Source organism: Leptinotarsa decemlineata, unplaced genomic scaffold, assembly GCF_025532065.1.
Source record: "Leptinotarsa decemlineata unplaced genomic scaffold, Ldec_3_MD MMD2_tig00002974_RagTag_RagTag, whole genome shotgun sequence".
Lineage (NCBI taxonomy): Eukaryota > Metazoa > Arthropoda > Insecta > Coleoptera > Chrysomelidae > Leptinotarsa > Leptinotarsa decemlineata.
Window position 1 is genome coordinate 14,110,500 of NW_027412578.1, and position 16,176 is coordinate 14,126,675.

The window sequence follows — 16,176 nt, forward strand, 5'->3', positions numbered from 1 at the left end:
AGATATTCTATTTCAAAAAAAGAAATTATCTTTATAAATCAACAACTAAGGCAAAATATAAATTATAGTTCAATACCACCTCCACAAGCCACATAAACAACAGTTGTTTTGTTATTTATTTATATAGAGGAAGATAAGTTAGGTGCACAAAATGTCATATGTCACAGAATGTCTCGGAACTCTGAACATAAGTAAGCAGAGCAGCACGCCTCTGAAATATGTCATCTTTGTTTGTCTCATACAGGTAACAGATTCATTGTCCTTTATTAGCTATAACCGATGTTGCCAAATGGTGAAATAGAAACGAATCCCTTTGAATGTTGAATGTATTATTTCAATGCTCTTTTTTGAGCATTAAAGAAAAAGGTTGAAATGATGAGTTTTAAATGCGTTGTGCTCTTATATGGAAACTACTTGATTTTTGTCAGGAGGAACATTCCCCATTCTGAAAATCCATTTTTTATTTTGATTTTCTTCTGCCCGCGAATAGATCAAGAAATATCAAAGTGATTACGTACAGCGCCATCTGCCCGCGGATTGATCAAGCAATAATAATGTCGATAATTTTGTCAATACAAATCCCGAGCTTGGAAGTTACAAGCAAACAAACAAACATACATACATACATACAGGTGAACCTAATATAAGGCGTGTAAAAATATTCCAAACCAAGTTACTTCACAGCATTTTGATTGTTAGTATCCACAATCGTCTTCGGGCACAACGAACGAAACTTTTGAATCGACCTGATACAAATAGAAACCTACCCTACTGAATGAATCATTCATCAGAAATGCAGGATCTCGCACTCAAATGAAACATTGTACGAGAACTCGATTATATCCCAAGAAGCATCACCCTGAATTCCCACTCGTGCTCGAATCTTCCGACAAAACTGCCTCTTCGGCCATTACCGCCCTAGCAAAAACAACACGGCGGGTTAGGAAACAAACGGCGAGCGAGAATTGCCCGGTTTTTCGCTGGGAATTAAGTGACCAGAGCAATTTAAAACATCGCTTAATGACTCTATCGGCCGGTTTTCTTTCCCGTTAATTCTTTTGTTTTCTGCTTCTCGCCGCCTTTAATTAAAACAGGCCGAAGATATCTCTTAGTGTTTACATGATTGGGAGGAAAGTGGGACTCAGTGAGGTTCACAGGACATGGACAGACCAAGGAAGGCAAGGGTGGTGGAAATAATTGAGGGTGTAGGTCTGAACTGGGTGAATCTATATTATTCGAATGTTAAAACTCGGACAGATGAATCTAGTTCTCCAACGAAAACGACTACGTCATTCAGTGAGTAACATTTTAGGCCAAACCATGGTGCCCAAACTATTGAGGACCGCCGGTCAAGTATTTCAGGAAAGTTCTTTTTCATAGCTAGAGAACTAACTCTACATCCATCTACTCTGCTGTCTTCACAGGTAGCCATTTAGACCTGTATGTATAATCCTGGAGTTGCATCTCGATCTATGTACATCTACCCCCTGCCCTGGAGACCCCTGCCGTACCCTGTACGGCAGGGGTCTCCAAACTACGGCCCGCGGGCCAAATCCGGCCCGCCAGTGCCATTAATCCGGCCCGCGACAGCCAATGATCTACTGTCATCAATCTGGCCCGCGACAGCCAATGATTACCTAATTGTTGTTACTATTGCTGTGATAAGTTGAAGAAGAAAACACAGAATGATAATTACTCGGTTTTATTTACTTGCAAGGTAAAACTTAACGACAGAAATGATGACAAAGAAAACTTAACTCAAGTATCTGAGTTTAAGCATATTAATAACTAAGAAATAATTGAAATGAATCACAGTTAAACAAAAACACAAATGAGATTTATGTAATTGTGATTTTCCATCGACAATACTTTGTAGTTGTGGATCAATTTTACTTGTACCAATTATCAAAAGAAATTTAAGATGCTCATCGGTTAATTGAGATCTGTAAACATTCTTTGTGTACTTCATCTTGGAAAACGTTTTCTCACACAAGTAAGTAGTACCAAAAGCAGAAAACAACCCACGAGCAAATTTATGCAAATTATCGAATTGTTTCAGTGGAAGACTCTTATAAAATTCCAACAAAGATGAATTTTGGTATTTGTTCTTAAACATATCACTGCACCGTAAATCAATAATTTCCACTTGGATTTCCGGAGCCAGGGTTTCGATGTCAGAATCAAAAGGATTTTGAAAAAGCTTAATTTCATTGGCAATGACATCAAAATCTGAAAAACGAGTATCAAAATGTATCTTCAAAGCACTCAAAGTTTCGATTGCAAAATTGACGGGAAATTCAGTCTCTGTAGTGTTGCTGAATATTCCACTTGTTTCAAAATGTGTGGAACATTTTTTACGTATTTGCGATTGAAATAGTATTATTTTCTGCCTGAAGAATTTGATATTGGTGTATAAATCAGGGAGAAGCTGATTTTCTCCTTGCAATCTCAAATTCAGTTCGTTCATATGATTTGTCAAATCGACATAGAAGGCTAACTTCCACATCCATTCACTATTTTCTAGATCGCCAAAAGGGCCCTGCTTCTCATTTAAAAAAAAATCTATCTCTGCTCGATGTTCAAAAATGCGCTTGAAGACTTTTCCGCAACTAAGCCAGCGTACGGCAGTATGATATGGTAAATCATTTTCTCCAATCTGTTGAATAAACTCGCGAAATTGTCGGTGATTCAGCCCAGTGTATCTGATGAAGTTAACAACTGATATGACTGGTTTTAGAACTTCAGACATATCCAAACATTTTCCGCACAAGGACTGTTGATGAATGATACAATGTAAGACTAATGGTTTTGAACCACCATCATTTTCTACAGCCTTTGACACAAGTGCAACCACTCCTTTATTTTTACCATACCATTTTTGCCTCCATCAGTTGTTATAGATTTCAAATGTCTCCATCGAAAGTTCTTTTTATTAATGGCATTTTCAACTCACTTAAAAATATCTGCTCCAGTTGTCGTGCCTGAATACTATCAATATCAAGAAGTTCTTCATACACTTCATAGCTTTTATCTACTCCGCGAATAAAAATCAACACCTGAGCAGTATCTGACACATCCGTTGACTCATCCAATGCTAGAGAAAACCACTCATGATGTCCATTTTTGTCAGACACTTGAGATGATATATTTTCTGCGATGTCTTGCACCCTCCGTGCCACGGTGTTTGCTGCCAAACTGATACTTTTAAATAAATTCACCTTTTCGGGGCATATTTCTTCGGCTACTGAAATCAAGCATTCTTTCATCTTTTCTCCATCGGTGAATGGTTTGCCACGTTTTCCGATTTCAAGAGCCACACGAAAGCTGCCGCGAGTTACATACTCTTGTTCAGTATTCGCTTTGGTAAATAAAGATTGCTGCGATTTGAGTCCGCGTTTCAAAGCTTCAAATTTTTCTTTCCGCAAACTTCCTGTATACTTGGGGTAACTTTGAAGATATTTCGATTCATAGTGTCGTTTAATGTTATAGTCTTTGAGAACAGCTATAGTTTCATTACAAATTAAACAAAGTGCCTTATTACTGGACTCAATCACAAAATACTGAAAGTTACATTTTTCTTGGAACGTTCTGCATTCATTGTCGATTTTTCGCTTCTTTTCCATACTAACAAATCACACATAAAACCAAGTCAAATCAAAATTCTTTTATTGACGGGTGTTACTTTATTTCACAATAGACAATTTCGCTTCCTTTGCCTTTCCTACGCAGACTAACTCGCGGTTGCGCCCCTAGCCTTTATATATGCAATTATTACTGCCGTCTCGAGGTGATCGGAATACACTAGCTAGAACCAAGACCGACACTAAGTGGGAAACATCTGTATACCAAAAAACGGAGCAGTATCTGAACCACGAATCTAGTCACCATGAATCTACCAAAACAGGAATCATCAAGATTCTGTAATACGAAAGGAAATGGCGAAGGAACTAGGCATCATCAGAAAGGATTTTCAACGAGGTGGTTACTCCAAAGTGATGTTGGAACAGATTTTGGCTAGAAGACAGCAACAGCCTCTAAAGGAAGAGGAGCCGTCACAACCAGTGCTTGCCCTTTCCTACTTCAGAGGATTGTCGGAAAGGATAAGAAGAATTAGGTCCGAGTATAACATCAGAAGCTGCTTTAGTATCATCATAAACACCTCAAATAGTTTGCCGAACTGAATCTGAGAATATTCCACGTCCATTTTTTTCTCTACAAAATGCGACTAACTTACCATTTGTGTACTGTAACAGTTGAAGCTTCAATGCCCGAATCTCCGCGGTGAGTCTCTCAACTTCTACTCGCGTTTCTTCTTCACGTTGCTGAAGTAGTTGTTGCAGGGAGTAGCCTCGGTCTTGCTGCTGATGTTGCTGCTGCTGCTGCTGCTGGAACTGGACGCTGTTGATATCCTGCTGGGAACCGCTGAATAGGGTGGATCCTGCAACAAAATACTGAGTGAATGAATAAGAATGTAGACTTTATGTTATATCATATAATAATTATTCAAAATGTCTTCCTTCAGCTTGTAGCACCTGATGAACTGTAGCTCCGCAGATGAAACCCAATGAATTCCAATCTGGTGAGTGTGGTGGAAAAATTCCTCCTTCTCTTGCTATGCACCTTCCTTGAAAATGATTAGTTGAAAATTGCCTTATTGCGAAAGAAAAATGAGCCTTCGAAAGTCTAGGGGAACATTATCCTACTGTCGAGTTAGTCTAGCTAGAAGTCGTAATGATCCAATTAAGGAGCCATGTATTACCCAGCCCCCAAAAGCTAGAATTGAAAAGCTTGAGCTGTGAATTTCGGTACAGTTGAAGGGTTTTTGATTTATTTTCTCTCAGACAGAAAGGAAATTGGAGAGTCAGAAAAAATATCAAAAGGGTTAGAGACTAGGTCAATGTCATGATAAGATAATTCGAACGTATTCTTCTATAGTCATTAAGTTATTATGTTTGTTCAATTCATAGCTTTCAATATAGTGCGATGGTGGTGTAATGGTCAGCATAGTTGCCTTCCAAGCAGTTGATCCGGGTTCGATTCCCGGCCATCGCAATTTTTTTTTTTCAACCACACTAAAATAATATTTTGTTCATCGATTTGACTTAATTTTTAATGTGGAAAGTATACCGGATTGATGAAATCATTCTTATAAAATATGGGATCAACTTTTTATCCATCTTTTGCACTAGGCATTAGGTACGTTGATCAATTTTTCAGTTTCTATTATTTAGAAGTCGGAAAAAAACCCTCCTTCACCACATATACTTTGTTCTTGCTATTCCACGTATTTTAGGAGATGAGGGAGGGCCCTGTTGAAATGATTGTAGATTCGTACATGTGGATTTTACATTTCTCTATTCACAAATGAGAATACTTTTGGGTTTGAGGTTATGCATGCATGATTGCGAAATTTTTGTCAGAGATTGATGAAAAGTTGAATTTTTCTATTGAGAGACGTATACTACTACAATATTCATAATTTCTGGTGTTTTATCGTGTATATTAACATAAATCGGTGATAAAATTGAAATAATTATTAGGAAACAACTAGAAAGGTGAAAAACAGGTATTATTCAGTATATTATCATACATTTCGTCACGGTTACTCCAAAATTTGCATATGCCCTACGCTCAGAACTATATTTTTGAGAAACCCGGACAATATTAGGGCTCGTTCTGGGAGCCCAACTGCTCAAAATAATATTTCATATTTTCACTATATAATAATAATATTAATGATAACATTTCACTAATTTCTGCAACGTTACATGGCCGACGGACAGCCAATTGCCATGATACACCCTAGGTGGCTCGGCGAGTTAAAAACATGGCCTACCCAGGACACGAGGCTAACGACCAATGTAGTCGATGCTGATGACACAAAAAAAAACATTTCACTGAGAAAATATGAGCAGAATAGAATCACATGACCAATTCCGTTTTCATGTGGAATATTCAAGAATATCATCTTATTTCACATCTACAACATAAAACGAATCTCAAAATTTCAGCCTCTGAAAATATAGCGGTACGGAGAATCATTGATGAAAAGTAAACGTCATACAATGTGTAGAAGCCAAATGGAATAAATTCATTATTTCGGTTACTGTACATATTTAATGCAAATCCCGAAAAAAGTTAAATTTAAAAACGTTATCCCTACCTTCAACCACCAATTTTTTAAATAGAAAGTATAAGCTTGTGATATACCGTTTGAAAGGTCTCTTTATTTTCTATTCAAAATGTTTCGAATTTATTGCAACAATCAAGATAAAGTAAATTAAAATCACGTGGTTACCGAAATTCCATAAAATACACTCAAAACTTATTGCAATATGGTCAAAACTCATTTCATGTTGAGGTATTGATCATAAGAAAGTAAGCAAAAATTATACCAATGTTGTAAAACTCTAATCAATTTCCGTGGCAACATTAGTTTAAAACGCCTTGTCAACTTGTTCTGTATCTTACAACAATAGTTGTCAGTATTTTAATTTGAGTTTAAAGTTCGTTAACTTCAAGTCTGACGAATGGTTAGATCAACGGAAATGCATAAGATAACAGTTTTAGAAATAATTGGTTACGGAGATAAAACCCGAACATAACAGGAAGTTGCTCGCCTATTTCATGGGAAATTTACTAATATACCGGCCATATCTCAAGGAACAAAAAGCAAAATAGAGAAGCAGTTTCGCGAGGTTGATTATGTGGAGCAGATAAAGAAAGCAGCTGCCATTGCAATGAGTACTAAACTCAAATTAGATGTGATGGTTGAGTTTGAGGAAAACCCACATACATCGAGTTGACAGGCATCCACAACATTCAATGTTAACCATACTTTTATAGTAAACATATTAAAAGAAAAGAAAATGCATCCCTATAAAATGATACGTACTCAGGAGCTCATGGAAGATGCTTTTGATAGTAGAACTTATTTTTGTGAGCAAATGATAGACATATTGAATAACAATATCATCCAATTAGAAGACTTTTATGTTTTCTGATGAGTGTAGTTTGTCTCTTAACGGTCATGCTAGTCGGCCAAGTTGCCTCTACTGGTCAACGGAAAATCCTCACTGGATGAAAGAAGAACACACGCAATACCCTCAAACGATTAATGTTTGGGTGGGGATTGTAGAAAACTATATCAATGGTCCCTTTTTCATTGAGGGCAACTTGAATAGCAACAAATATTTGGTACTACTTCAAAATGATGTCCTTCCAAGTTTAACAAATTTATATCTTGATCCAGGAAACCCTCAAGTTCCAGTGAATACGATATGGTTTCAGCAGGATGTAGCACCACCACATTACCAAGTTAATGTCCGGCAATACCTCGATACAACATTTTCCAGTCGGTGGATAGGGAAGCGAGGATGGATTGAACGGCCAGCGCGATCACCTGATCTTTCATCAATAGATTTATTTTTATGGGGATATGTGAAGAGCAATGTGTACAAAACTGAACCCTCAGATTTGAATGACTTTAAAGAATGAATAATGCTTGCGATTAAGTCGGTCACGCCTAACATGATGAATAATGTTGGAAGATAGTTTTATTTGAGATGAGGATGTTGCCAAGACGTTCGCGGTGAACATTTTGAACATCTACTTCGTTAACATCCATAGTTCTTTTTTCGTATTCTACATTTCATTACGTTTTGCATTATATTTTGGTTTTTGAGTGTATTTTGTCGAATTTCGGTAACCACATTATTTTAATTTATTTTTAAGCTGATTGACAATGTGACAATGTTTCATGATGAATTTAACTAGTTCGGACTTTCATTGTCTAGTATATAAAATGATTTGAAATCCCTGAAACAACTAAAAAAGAAGAATTGAAAATGAATAGCTGAAAATAACAATTATAATAACCAAAATAAACCTGAAATGAAATAATAGTGAAATTAAATACAAGTGAAACTGAAACAATTCCATAAATAAAAATAAAGAAATGAAAAAAGGAAATAAAAATAAAAAGTGGAGAGATTCCAAGTCACGTTAGTTCACGACGTTTCGATTGTTAGTATCTACAATCGTCTTCGGGTGATGACTGGACTGATTCCTCCGAGAGATGACTATTTATGGGTCGTTCGAGTAGTTTCACTTATCCCCGCTTTCCATTTTCCGCTTCACTGGTTCCGTGGGAGATGACCGTTTTGGCGGGAGTTGGCCATTTTTCGCTTGATGATGTGTTTCCATATGTTGCGTATTTCTACACTGGCTTGGCTAAATACGTTGTTGCACAACATGTATGCGGCTTCCTTGAATTTTCTCCTAAACCAATGTTCATCTCTGTGCAAGATCTCAGCTTGGGACCACTCGATGTTGTGTTGATGGGTCCAAACATGGTCTGCTATTCCTGATTTGCTGGTTTCCCCTCGCTGTGTGTGTTTCTTGTGCTCGGCAATGCTAACATTCAATGACCTCTTAGTTTCACCAATATAGGATTTTCCGCACTCACAGGGTATCCGGTAAATGCAATTCTTGGAATCGCAGTCCGCGTTTGGTTGCCTGGTTTTCGTGAGGTTGCTACGGATAGTGTTACCGGAGCTGAAGCCGGTTCTGATGTTACCGGTTCTGATGTTGTACTTGGAACCAATTCTTCTTATCCTCTCCGATAATCCTCTGATGTAGGGAAGTGCAAGCACTGGTTGTGACGGCTTCTCTTTTTTGCGAGGCTCCTGCTGTCTTCTAGCCAAAGTCTTTTCTACCATCTCTTTGGAGTAGCCATTCCGTTGAAGATCATTTTTGATGATGCCTAGTTCCTTCTCGAGACCGTCCTTCGTATTACAAAGCCCAAAAGCACGGTCTCATAGAGTCTTGATGATTCCTCTTTTAGTCGATTGATGGTGGTTGGATTCGTGGTTCAGATACTGTCCCGTATGAGTGGGTCTTCGGTATACAGATGTTTCCCACTTAGTGTCGGTCCTCTTCACCAAAACGTCTAAGAATGGCAATTCGTTGTGGATTTCCTTCTCCATTGTGAAATTGATGGAAGGTCTCATGCTGTTGATGTGTTTCAGGAAGGCGTCTAGTTCAGTATTCCCATAGTTCCATATTATGAAGGTGTCGTCAACATATCTCAACCAGACTCGAGGTTTCTTGTGGGCTTCTTCAATGGCCAGAGTTTCAAACCACTCCATATATATGTTGGCTATGACTGGTGAAAGTGGCGATCCCATTGGCAGTCCCTCATCTTGTGTAAAGAATTCGTCCTTCAGTTGGAAATAACAGTTTCGTACACAGCATCCTAGTAATCCCATGATTACCTCTATAGGAAGATTCGTTCTCTCTTTCAGGTTCCCGTCTTCGGATAGCTTTCTCTGTATGATTTGGTTTGCTTCTTCGACCGGAACGTTGGTGTAAAGGCTTTCCACGTCGAAACTAATTAGTTGATCTTCCTGTGTGACCTCAATTGACCCTAGTAGTTCGACAAAATGCTTGAATTATTCACAAAAGACGATGTTTTTCCTTATAATGGTTGTATTAAGGGAAGTAAAAATCTAGACAAGTTTTGAGTAGCCGAATCTCTGGGGCTGATGATCGGTCTAAGCGGAACGCTTTTCTTGTGGATTTTGGGTAGTCCATACAAGTGAGGAGGCTTACTGTGGTGCGGTGTTAGCGATGTGTTGTCCAAAAAATAGACTTGGTGTTTTTTCAAAATCTCGCACAACTTCCTTTCGATTGATGCAGTAGGGTCCCGTACGATCTTTGTGTATCGTGCTTCTGAAAAACCTCTTCGATCATCTGTTCGTAGACAACGGTATCCATTACCACAATAGCGTTTCCTTTATCTGCAGGTAGGATCTTGATGGTGTTGTTAATTTATTTTGTCTTAATTTTTGCAATAAACTTGAAAGCGATTACATTTTGAATAGAGAATGAAGAGACCTTTCAAACGATATATCACAAATCTATACTTCCCATTTGAAAAATTGGGGGTTGTACCTGTCATTCGAAGGGGGTTGAAGTTGGGGGTGGCATTTTTACGTTGAAGAATGTCAAATTATAATTTATATTTGTCGTGTTTCGGATTTTTTTTACATATGTACAGTAACCGAAATAATAGTGAATTTATTTCATTTGGCTTTTACATACTGTATGTAAACGTGCCTTTTACGCCCCCACGGGGGGAGCCCCAGTTGGAATATTTGAAAATCCTCAATTAGTGCCCATCTAAGACCTAAGAAGCACCTATATACCGAATGTTAGCTTCCTGAGACTCACCAGAGAAACAGAGATGAATGAGTTGTGTGAGTTTCGTATTCATAAATATAGATTCCAGACTTATAATGCACTGTTTGGAACCTTTGGTGTAGTAATGAATATTATTGGAGTTTTTTCCAACACCAAATCGTTATTTTTAACACCTCGACACGTGTTTCGATCACCAAGTGATCATCTTCAAAGAGGAAGATTAAAACTTGAAACTGATGCGAGCTAACCCTATTTATGTTATATAGGTATCCCATACAGGTAAACCATCCAGGCGTACCACCCATACAGGTATACCAACCTGAATTAATTTCACAATTTTGCCTTATCTATTATTTTACAATATATGTTTATATAAAACAATTTTCAGCTATATAAAAATCAATTTCACAATATTGCCTATCCAAATTTATTTTTGCAATACCGGAATGCATCCGTATAAATTTACCAAAGTTCAAGCTCTAAAAGCAGAAGACTTCGAACGTAGAATGCATTTTTGTGAATCCCTTTTGATTCATAGATAGAAAGATCGGGAATTTTTGTCAAAAATAATTTGGAGCGACGAATCAAAATTAACGAAGGATGGTATTTTCATTAGAAGGAATAAACATTTTTGGGCTGATCATAATCCTCATGTTACAAAAGAAATGGGTTTTCAAGAAAAATTTGAACTGAATGTTTTCTGTATTCTGAAGAACAATAAAATTAGCTTTTTCATTTATAAAAACACACTGAATGCAGAGAGATATCTCCGAATATTACGGACGACTGTAACTGATTTTCTTGAAAATTTGCCTTTGGAGGAATATAGGAATTCGTGGTTTCAACTGGACGGAGCGCCAGCTCATTCCACCCAGGAAGTTTCCAGGAAACTTGACGAACTCCTCGACGATCGTTGGTTTAGGCGTTTAGGGCCGTGGGATTGGCCACCGAGATCACCCGATCTCAAGCCACTTGACTTTTTTTTATGGGGGGTTTTGAAAGAAAGGGTATACAGTGCCTACCAAATAAGAATTGCGACGGCGAATAGTGCGGAGTATTGAAGATCTGGATCCCCAGGAAATTGCAACCACAAAAAGCAACCACAAGTCGCGTACAAAAAAAATTTTGAAGTGTTTAGAATGTAATGGACAACATTTTCAGCATTTATTGTGAAAATGTGATATTTTGTTTACAATTTTGGTATTTTGAATCATCCTATTCTGTTATTGTCTGTACTTTCACATGTTTCAGCCCACAAAATCTTACTTTTTACCTAGAAATGACTGATTTTTGGTACAGTTGTTCCCTGGAAACTTTGAGCCATAGTCAAGGAAAGTATTTTGTAACCTTACAAACTTCCTCTCGTTCATTGGTGTTAATTCAGGATAGATTTGGTTGAATTTTTCACACGTTCTGACAATGATTTGATCACTTTGTTCATGTGTATAATGAATAATTCCATAAGAACTTCGTTTGAATAATCGATATTTGCATTCATTTTGGAAGATGATTCGAAACACCGTCGATAACTCTTTGTAAATTACTTATAAAAGTAACCGAACTGCTATAAGCTTGATAATTCCACTGCTACCTAAATCCAAATTCTAAAAAAAAATAATGTTTCTGGAAGAAGCGACTTTATTGAGAAAACTTGACGATTTAGGTATAGGGACATGATATATCATCTTGAAGCAGTTTTCACCATCTTTCAATTTACCGAGTGATATACAGGGGGTTTCATTTGAAAAAATGAATTTTTGACTACTTTTATGCACAATAGAAATAATAGTAATTTTAGCACGCCCTGTATGATATGGAGTCGATTTCTTGGTGTTATTTGAATATTTTGAGTTTGTCCAAACTATCATCAAAATATCAACTTTTCATGAATTGAGAGTACTGATGTACTTAATTTCAATTAAGGCTATGTTTTGGACCATATTTAGCACAATTTATTTTTTATCTCGAAAACAGATAGAGATAGCTATAGGACATTATCAACAAAAAAAGTATTAAAATACCAGAGCAATTTCAAAAATGTATTAATATACGGGGTGTTCCATTTAAAAAAATAAAGTTGCTAGGACTTTTTGATGGAAGTGGCGACGCCGCAATGCTGAAAATATTTTAGATCGATAAAACAGGTAAGGAAATGTGAGAGGTGAAATTTTCAGAAAAATCATGATTTGCGTTTTCCAGAAACGTCTAACCTACCATCGACCGTGAGTTACGCTGTATTGTAAAATAGATAAGGCAAAATTGTGAAATTAATTCAGGTTGGTATGCCTGTATGGGTGGTACGCCTGGATAGTTTACCTGTATGGGATACCTATATAGCATAAATAGGGTTAGCTCGCATTAGTTTCTAGTTTTAATCTTCCTCTTTGAAGATGATCACTTGGTGATCGAAACACGTGTCGAGGTGTTAAAATAACGGTTTGGTGTTGGGAAAAAACTCCAGTAATATAGATTCCAGAGTCGGCTCCCACGCCGTCTCGCCTGTAAAACCACTCGTACTGAAATAAGTCACCTGCTGGACTAATAACGTAACGAACTGTAGCGGTCCTATAATACAATTTCACACTAACGTACCTCGTTGAAACATGACATTGAAACCCTCAACGAGAAGTAATCACTCGTTGAGCTCTATTCCGCTGATGGACGTCACCCTCCGAAAAGGTGAGCTCCGAAGTGAGCAAAAATAACAAGATAATGTGTCGTTGGTGTCGGCAGATAACCGGAATGGGAGGCTCGGTGCTGCAGGGCCCGCCGATAAGGGCTGACATACGTCGTGACAAAGAGGCAATAAACAAGGGAATCGTCCTTTCGAGGATTAAGATTTTATCGTCGTAATGACGCTGACGAGGTGATGGCCCGAGGAAGGGTTGCTCTGCATTTCACGGGGGTGTTTATTTAGTAAACGAACCCTTCCTGGAAGGTTAGTCGAGGTGTCGGTTTCGCGACATCTGACTAAAGACCGCAAGGTGGAGAATTTGTGAAGGTGGAAAATAGGGCTAGATTACAGAATTGGGTTGTGGCAGGATTGGCCCAAGTTCTTTGATGTTTCCCTGAATTGAACAGATAGTAGAAGAAGAATTAGAAACGAAATTAATTTGAAATCTGTTCAAAAACAAGGCGAATATTAAAATTTCTTATACAATAAACTAGAGTTTATTGTATAAGTTTGAAAATGTCCGTATAAGACGAAACTGCAGTAACGTTAGTTACAAATAAAAGTGATAAAAAACATAGAAAGTTCCAGTTCTCTTTTCTTCATTATGACTTTCCACCACGTAGTAACGGCTGCATCCATCAATTTATTAAAGATTTTATTGGTTGTTCCAAAAGTTGCCCGTTGGCACTTCAAACTGTAATATCTCAGTAACTACTTATTCAATAATAATAATCATAATAATAAATCGCCTTTATTCATCTTCAAACACACATGTAGAGATAACAATAACAGGTATCCAACAAAGATAAAGTGGCGAAGTGTCAGCCGAGGATTTTTTCAACTTAACCATAGAAACACAATATTAACGTATTCCAAAAACACTTTATTGTGAGATTTTCACTAAATTGTTTTACAAAAACGCAACACGTGTTTCGCCATACAATGGCTTCATCTGGCTTGTCTTTCAACTAATTGTTGTTTATTGTTATTTTTCGTAATGGTTAAGTCCAGGTAATTTATTGAATTATTTACCTCCCTCTTTACCTCCCTCCCACTGAGAGGAGGTAAACATGAGATAAACATGAGTTTGCAATTTTCCACAAACCATCGTACACGGACATTATCATACATAATTCCTCCACACACCCGTACCAGCATAAAGTTGCTGCATTCAATAGTATGCTTCACAGATTATTGAATATTCCACTGTCTGATAGGGATTTCCAGAAAGAGCTGAATTTGATCAAACAAATCGCGATTAATAACGGTTATAAGGTAGATATTGTAAACTCCATTCTTTCCAAAAAACGACAAAAGCAAGCCATGGATCTGGTCTACCTATATTCAAGATGCGATAACGTTAGTTATAAGACATTGACATATGTGGGGGAACCAAACAGGAATATTGCCCGTTTTTTGAAGAAAGAAGGCGTAAACGTAGCTTATAGAACGAATAATAACCTAAGTAAATTTATTAAAAACAATAAGGACAAAACTTTGGTGTCGGATAGATCAGGAGTATATAAGCTGACTTGTGGCTCTTGTCCAAAACTGTATATTGGCCAAACAGGAAAAACATTTTTCCAACGAATTAAAGAACATAGTTTTGTAAATAGAAAGACCAATTCCACATTTGCAAACCATCTTTTAGCAGTGGGACATGAGTTCAATCATGTGTACGAGGTGTTACATTCAGAAGAGAAGAGTTTGAAACTTAATCTTCTAGAATGTTTAGAAATCAATAGATTCAGGAATTCGGGCAATTTACTGAATGATCAATTAGAACTCAATAACTCTCCGTTACTGAATATATTTTTTCAAATGTGAAAATGGAACATAAGTGCAGGTAATTTAATTCGTTAGAAACTCAGGTAAAATATCAGCTACTCAAAATTCAGGTACTTCGTTTACAGGTACTTTGATTTCAGGTACTCCATAAACTATATATATATTTAGTATTGAATGTGTAGAATTAGTTGAAAGACACGCCAGATAAAGCCATTGTATGGCGAAACACGTGTTGCGTTTTTGTAAAACAATTTAGTGAAAATCTCACAATAAAGTGTTTTTGGAATACGTTAGTTATGGATTTTCATCAAGTATCGGCCGATTCCATCACATATACAATATTAATTTACAATTTTCTTAATTAACTTCTTCCAGTTCATTAAAAAATTCAAGTACATTGGAGATGTGAGGCCTGTAGGCACCGACTATAATGAATTTATTTCGTGATAATGTGACTGAAATCTAACATTGTTCAATATTAGAATTGATTTTTTGATATTCAACCTTGTAATTGAGAGACTTATGGATATACATTCCTATTCCTCCTCTTCGATAGTTAACATCAGTTCTGTCAAATCTAATAAACTAATATAGAACAAATAGTCTAGTTCGCATGTACTTTTTTTGTAACATTTTTCAGCCCTGTCCAAAAATTACGACCAAGGTGTCATTCGATTCGTATTTTTGCCGAGAAAGTTTAAGGAAAGGTCCGAAAACGCGCCGATGAAAATTACAAAAGTTATAAACAATTGAGTGAAAGAAAAAAATGGGGCTTTAGTTTTTTCTTAATATCTCGGAAAATTTTCAAAATTTTGGAAATTTCAAATTAGATTTGAAAAGATCAATGAATTTGCGTAAAAAAAGTCCCGACTCCCGAAACTGTATCTCGATTATTTATAATTTTTACAGAGCCCTGAAAATAGAGCCAGAAGCGGGTAGTCTGGCTTCCGCGCGCCTTTCGTCACTCTGACATAAAAACAAAAAAAATTATTTAAACATATCAAATGTAAATATTAAGGAATGAAAAAAATTACGTAATGTTGGGATACATCAATGAACAATAATCCGCAGTCAAAAAATGTTTATCCCAAGTTTAACGTTAATTATAACAAGAGTCCTGGCAGAGATATTTGAATATGAACAACTCTAAAATTGTAGACTATTTCGTTGGTCAGTTAAAATCCACTATGGAGTGCACACACTGTGGACACTCCATTTCCAAACTTTCCATACCACAAAGATCTGGCCAAGTGAGTTTGTCACATTGCTTGGATTCTTTCACAAGAGAGGAAACTCTGGATGGAGATGAAAAACCAATGTGTTCGAGGTGCAAGCAAAGGAGAAAATGTACAAAGTCCTTATCAATCTATAAGTTTCCCCGTATTTTAGTAATTCATTTGAAAAGATTCTCTCCGACGGAAAGGTTCAGAGGCAAATTGAATGTTTCCATTGACTTTTCTTCAGATGAATTAGATATGAGCAGTTATGCAGCAGACAATGTGGCTCCTTGT

General features: G+C 36.9%; 1 protein-coding gene and 1 non-coding gene across 7 annotated transcripts in view; one reads left to right on the forward strand and one right to left on the reverse strand.

Moving 5' to 3' along the window:
- Csgalnact (Chondroitin sulfate N-acetylgalactosaminyltransferase) overlaps nt 1-16,176 on the reverse strand; it is a 337,563-nt gene that overhangs the window by 54,141 nt on the left and 267,246 nt on the right. For 5 of the 6 annotated variants that reach the window (XM_074177577.1, XM_074177576.1, XM_074177575.1 and 2 more), the window contains one exon: nt 4,235-4,438. In XM_074177577.1, coding sequence (XP_074033678.1) covers nt 4,235-4,438 — 204 coding nt within the window. Of the gene's footprint in view, nt 1-4,234; nt 4,452-16,176 lie in introns of all 6 variants that reach the window. The other variant, XM_074177580.1, reaches the window with a different exon arrangement.
- Nucleotides 4,981-5,052, forward strand: TRNAG-UCC (transfer RNA glycine (anticodon UCC)). The gene has a single exon. It is a non-coding gene; the product is annotated as a tRNA-Gly (tRNA).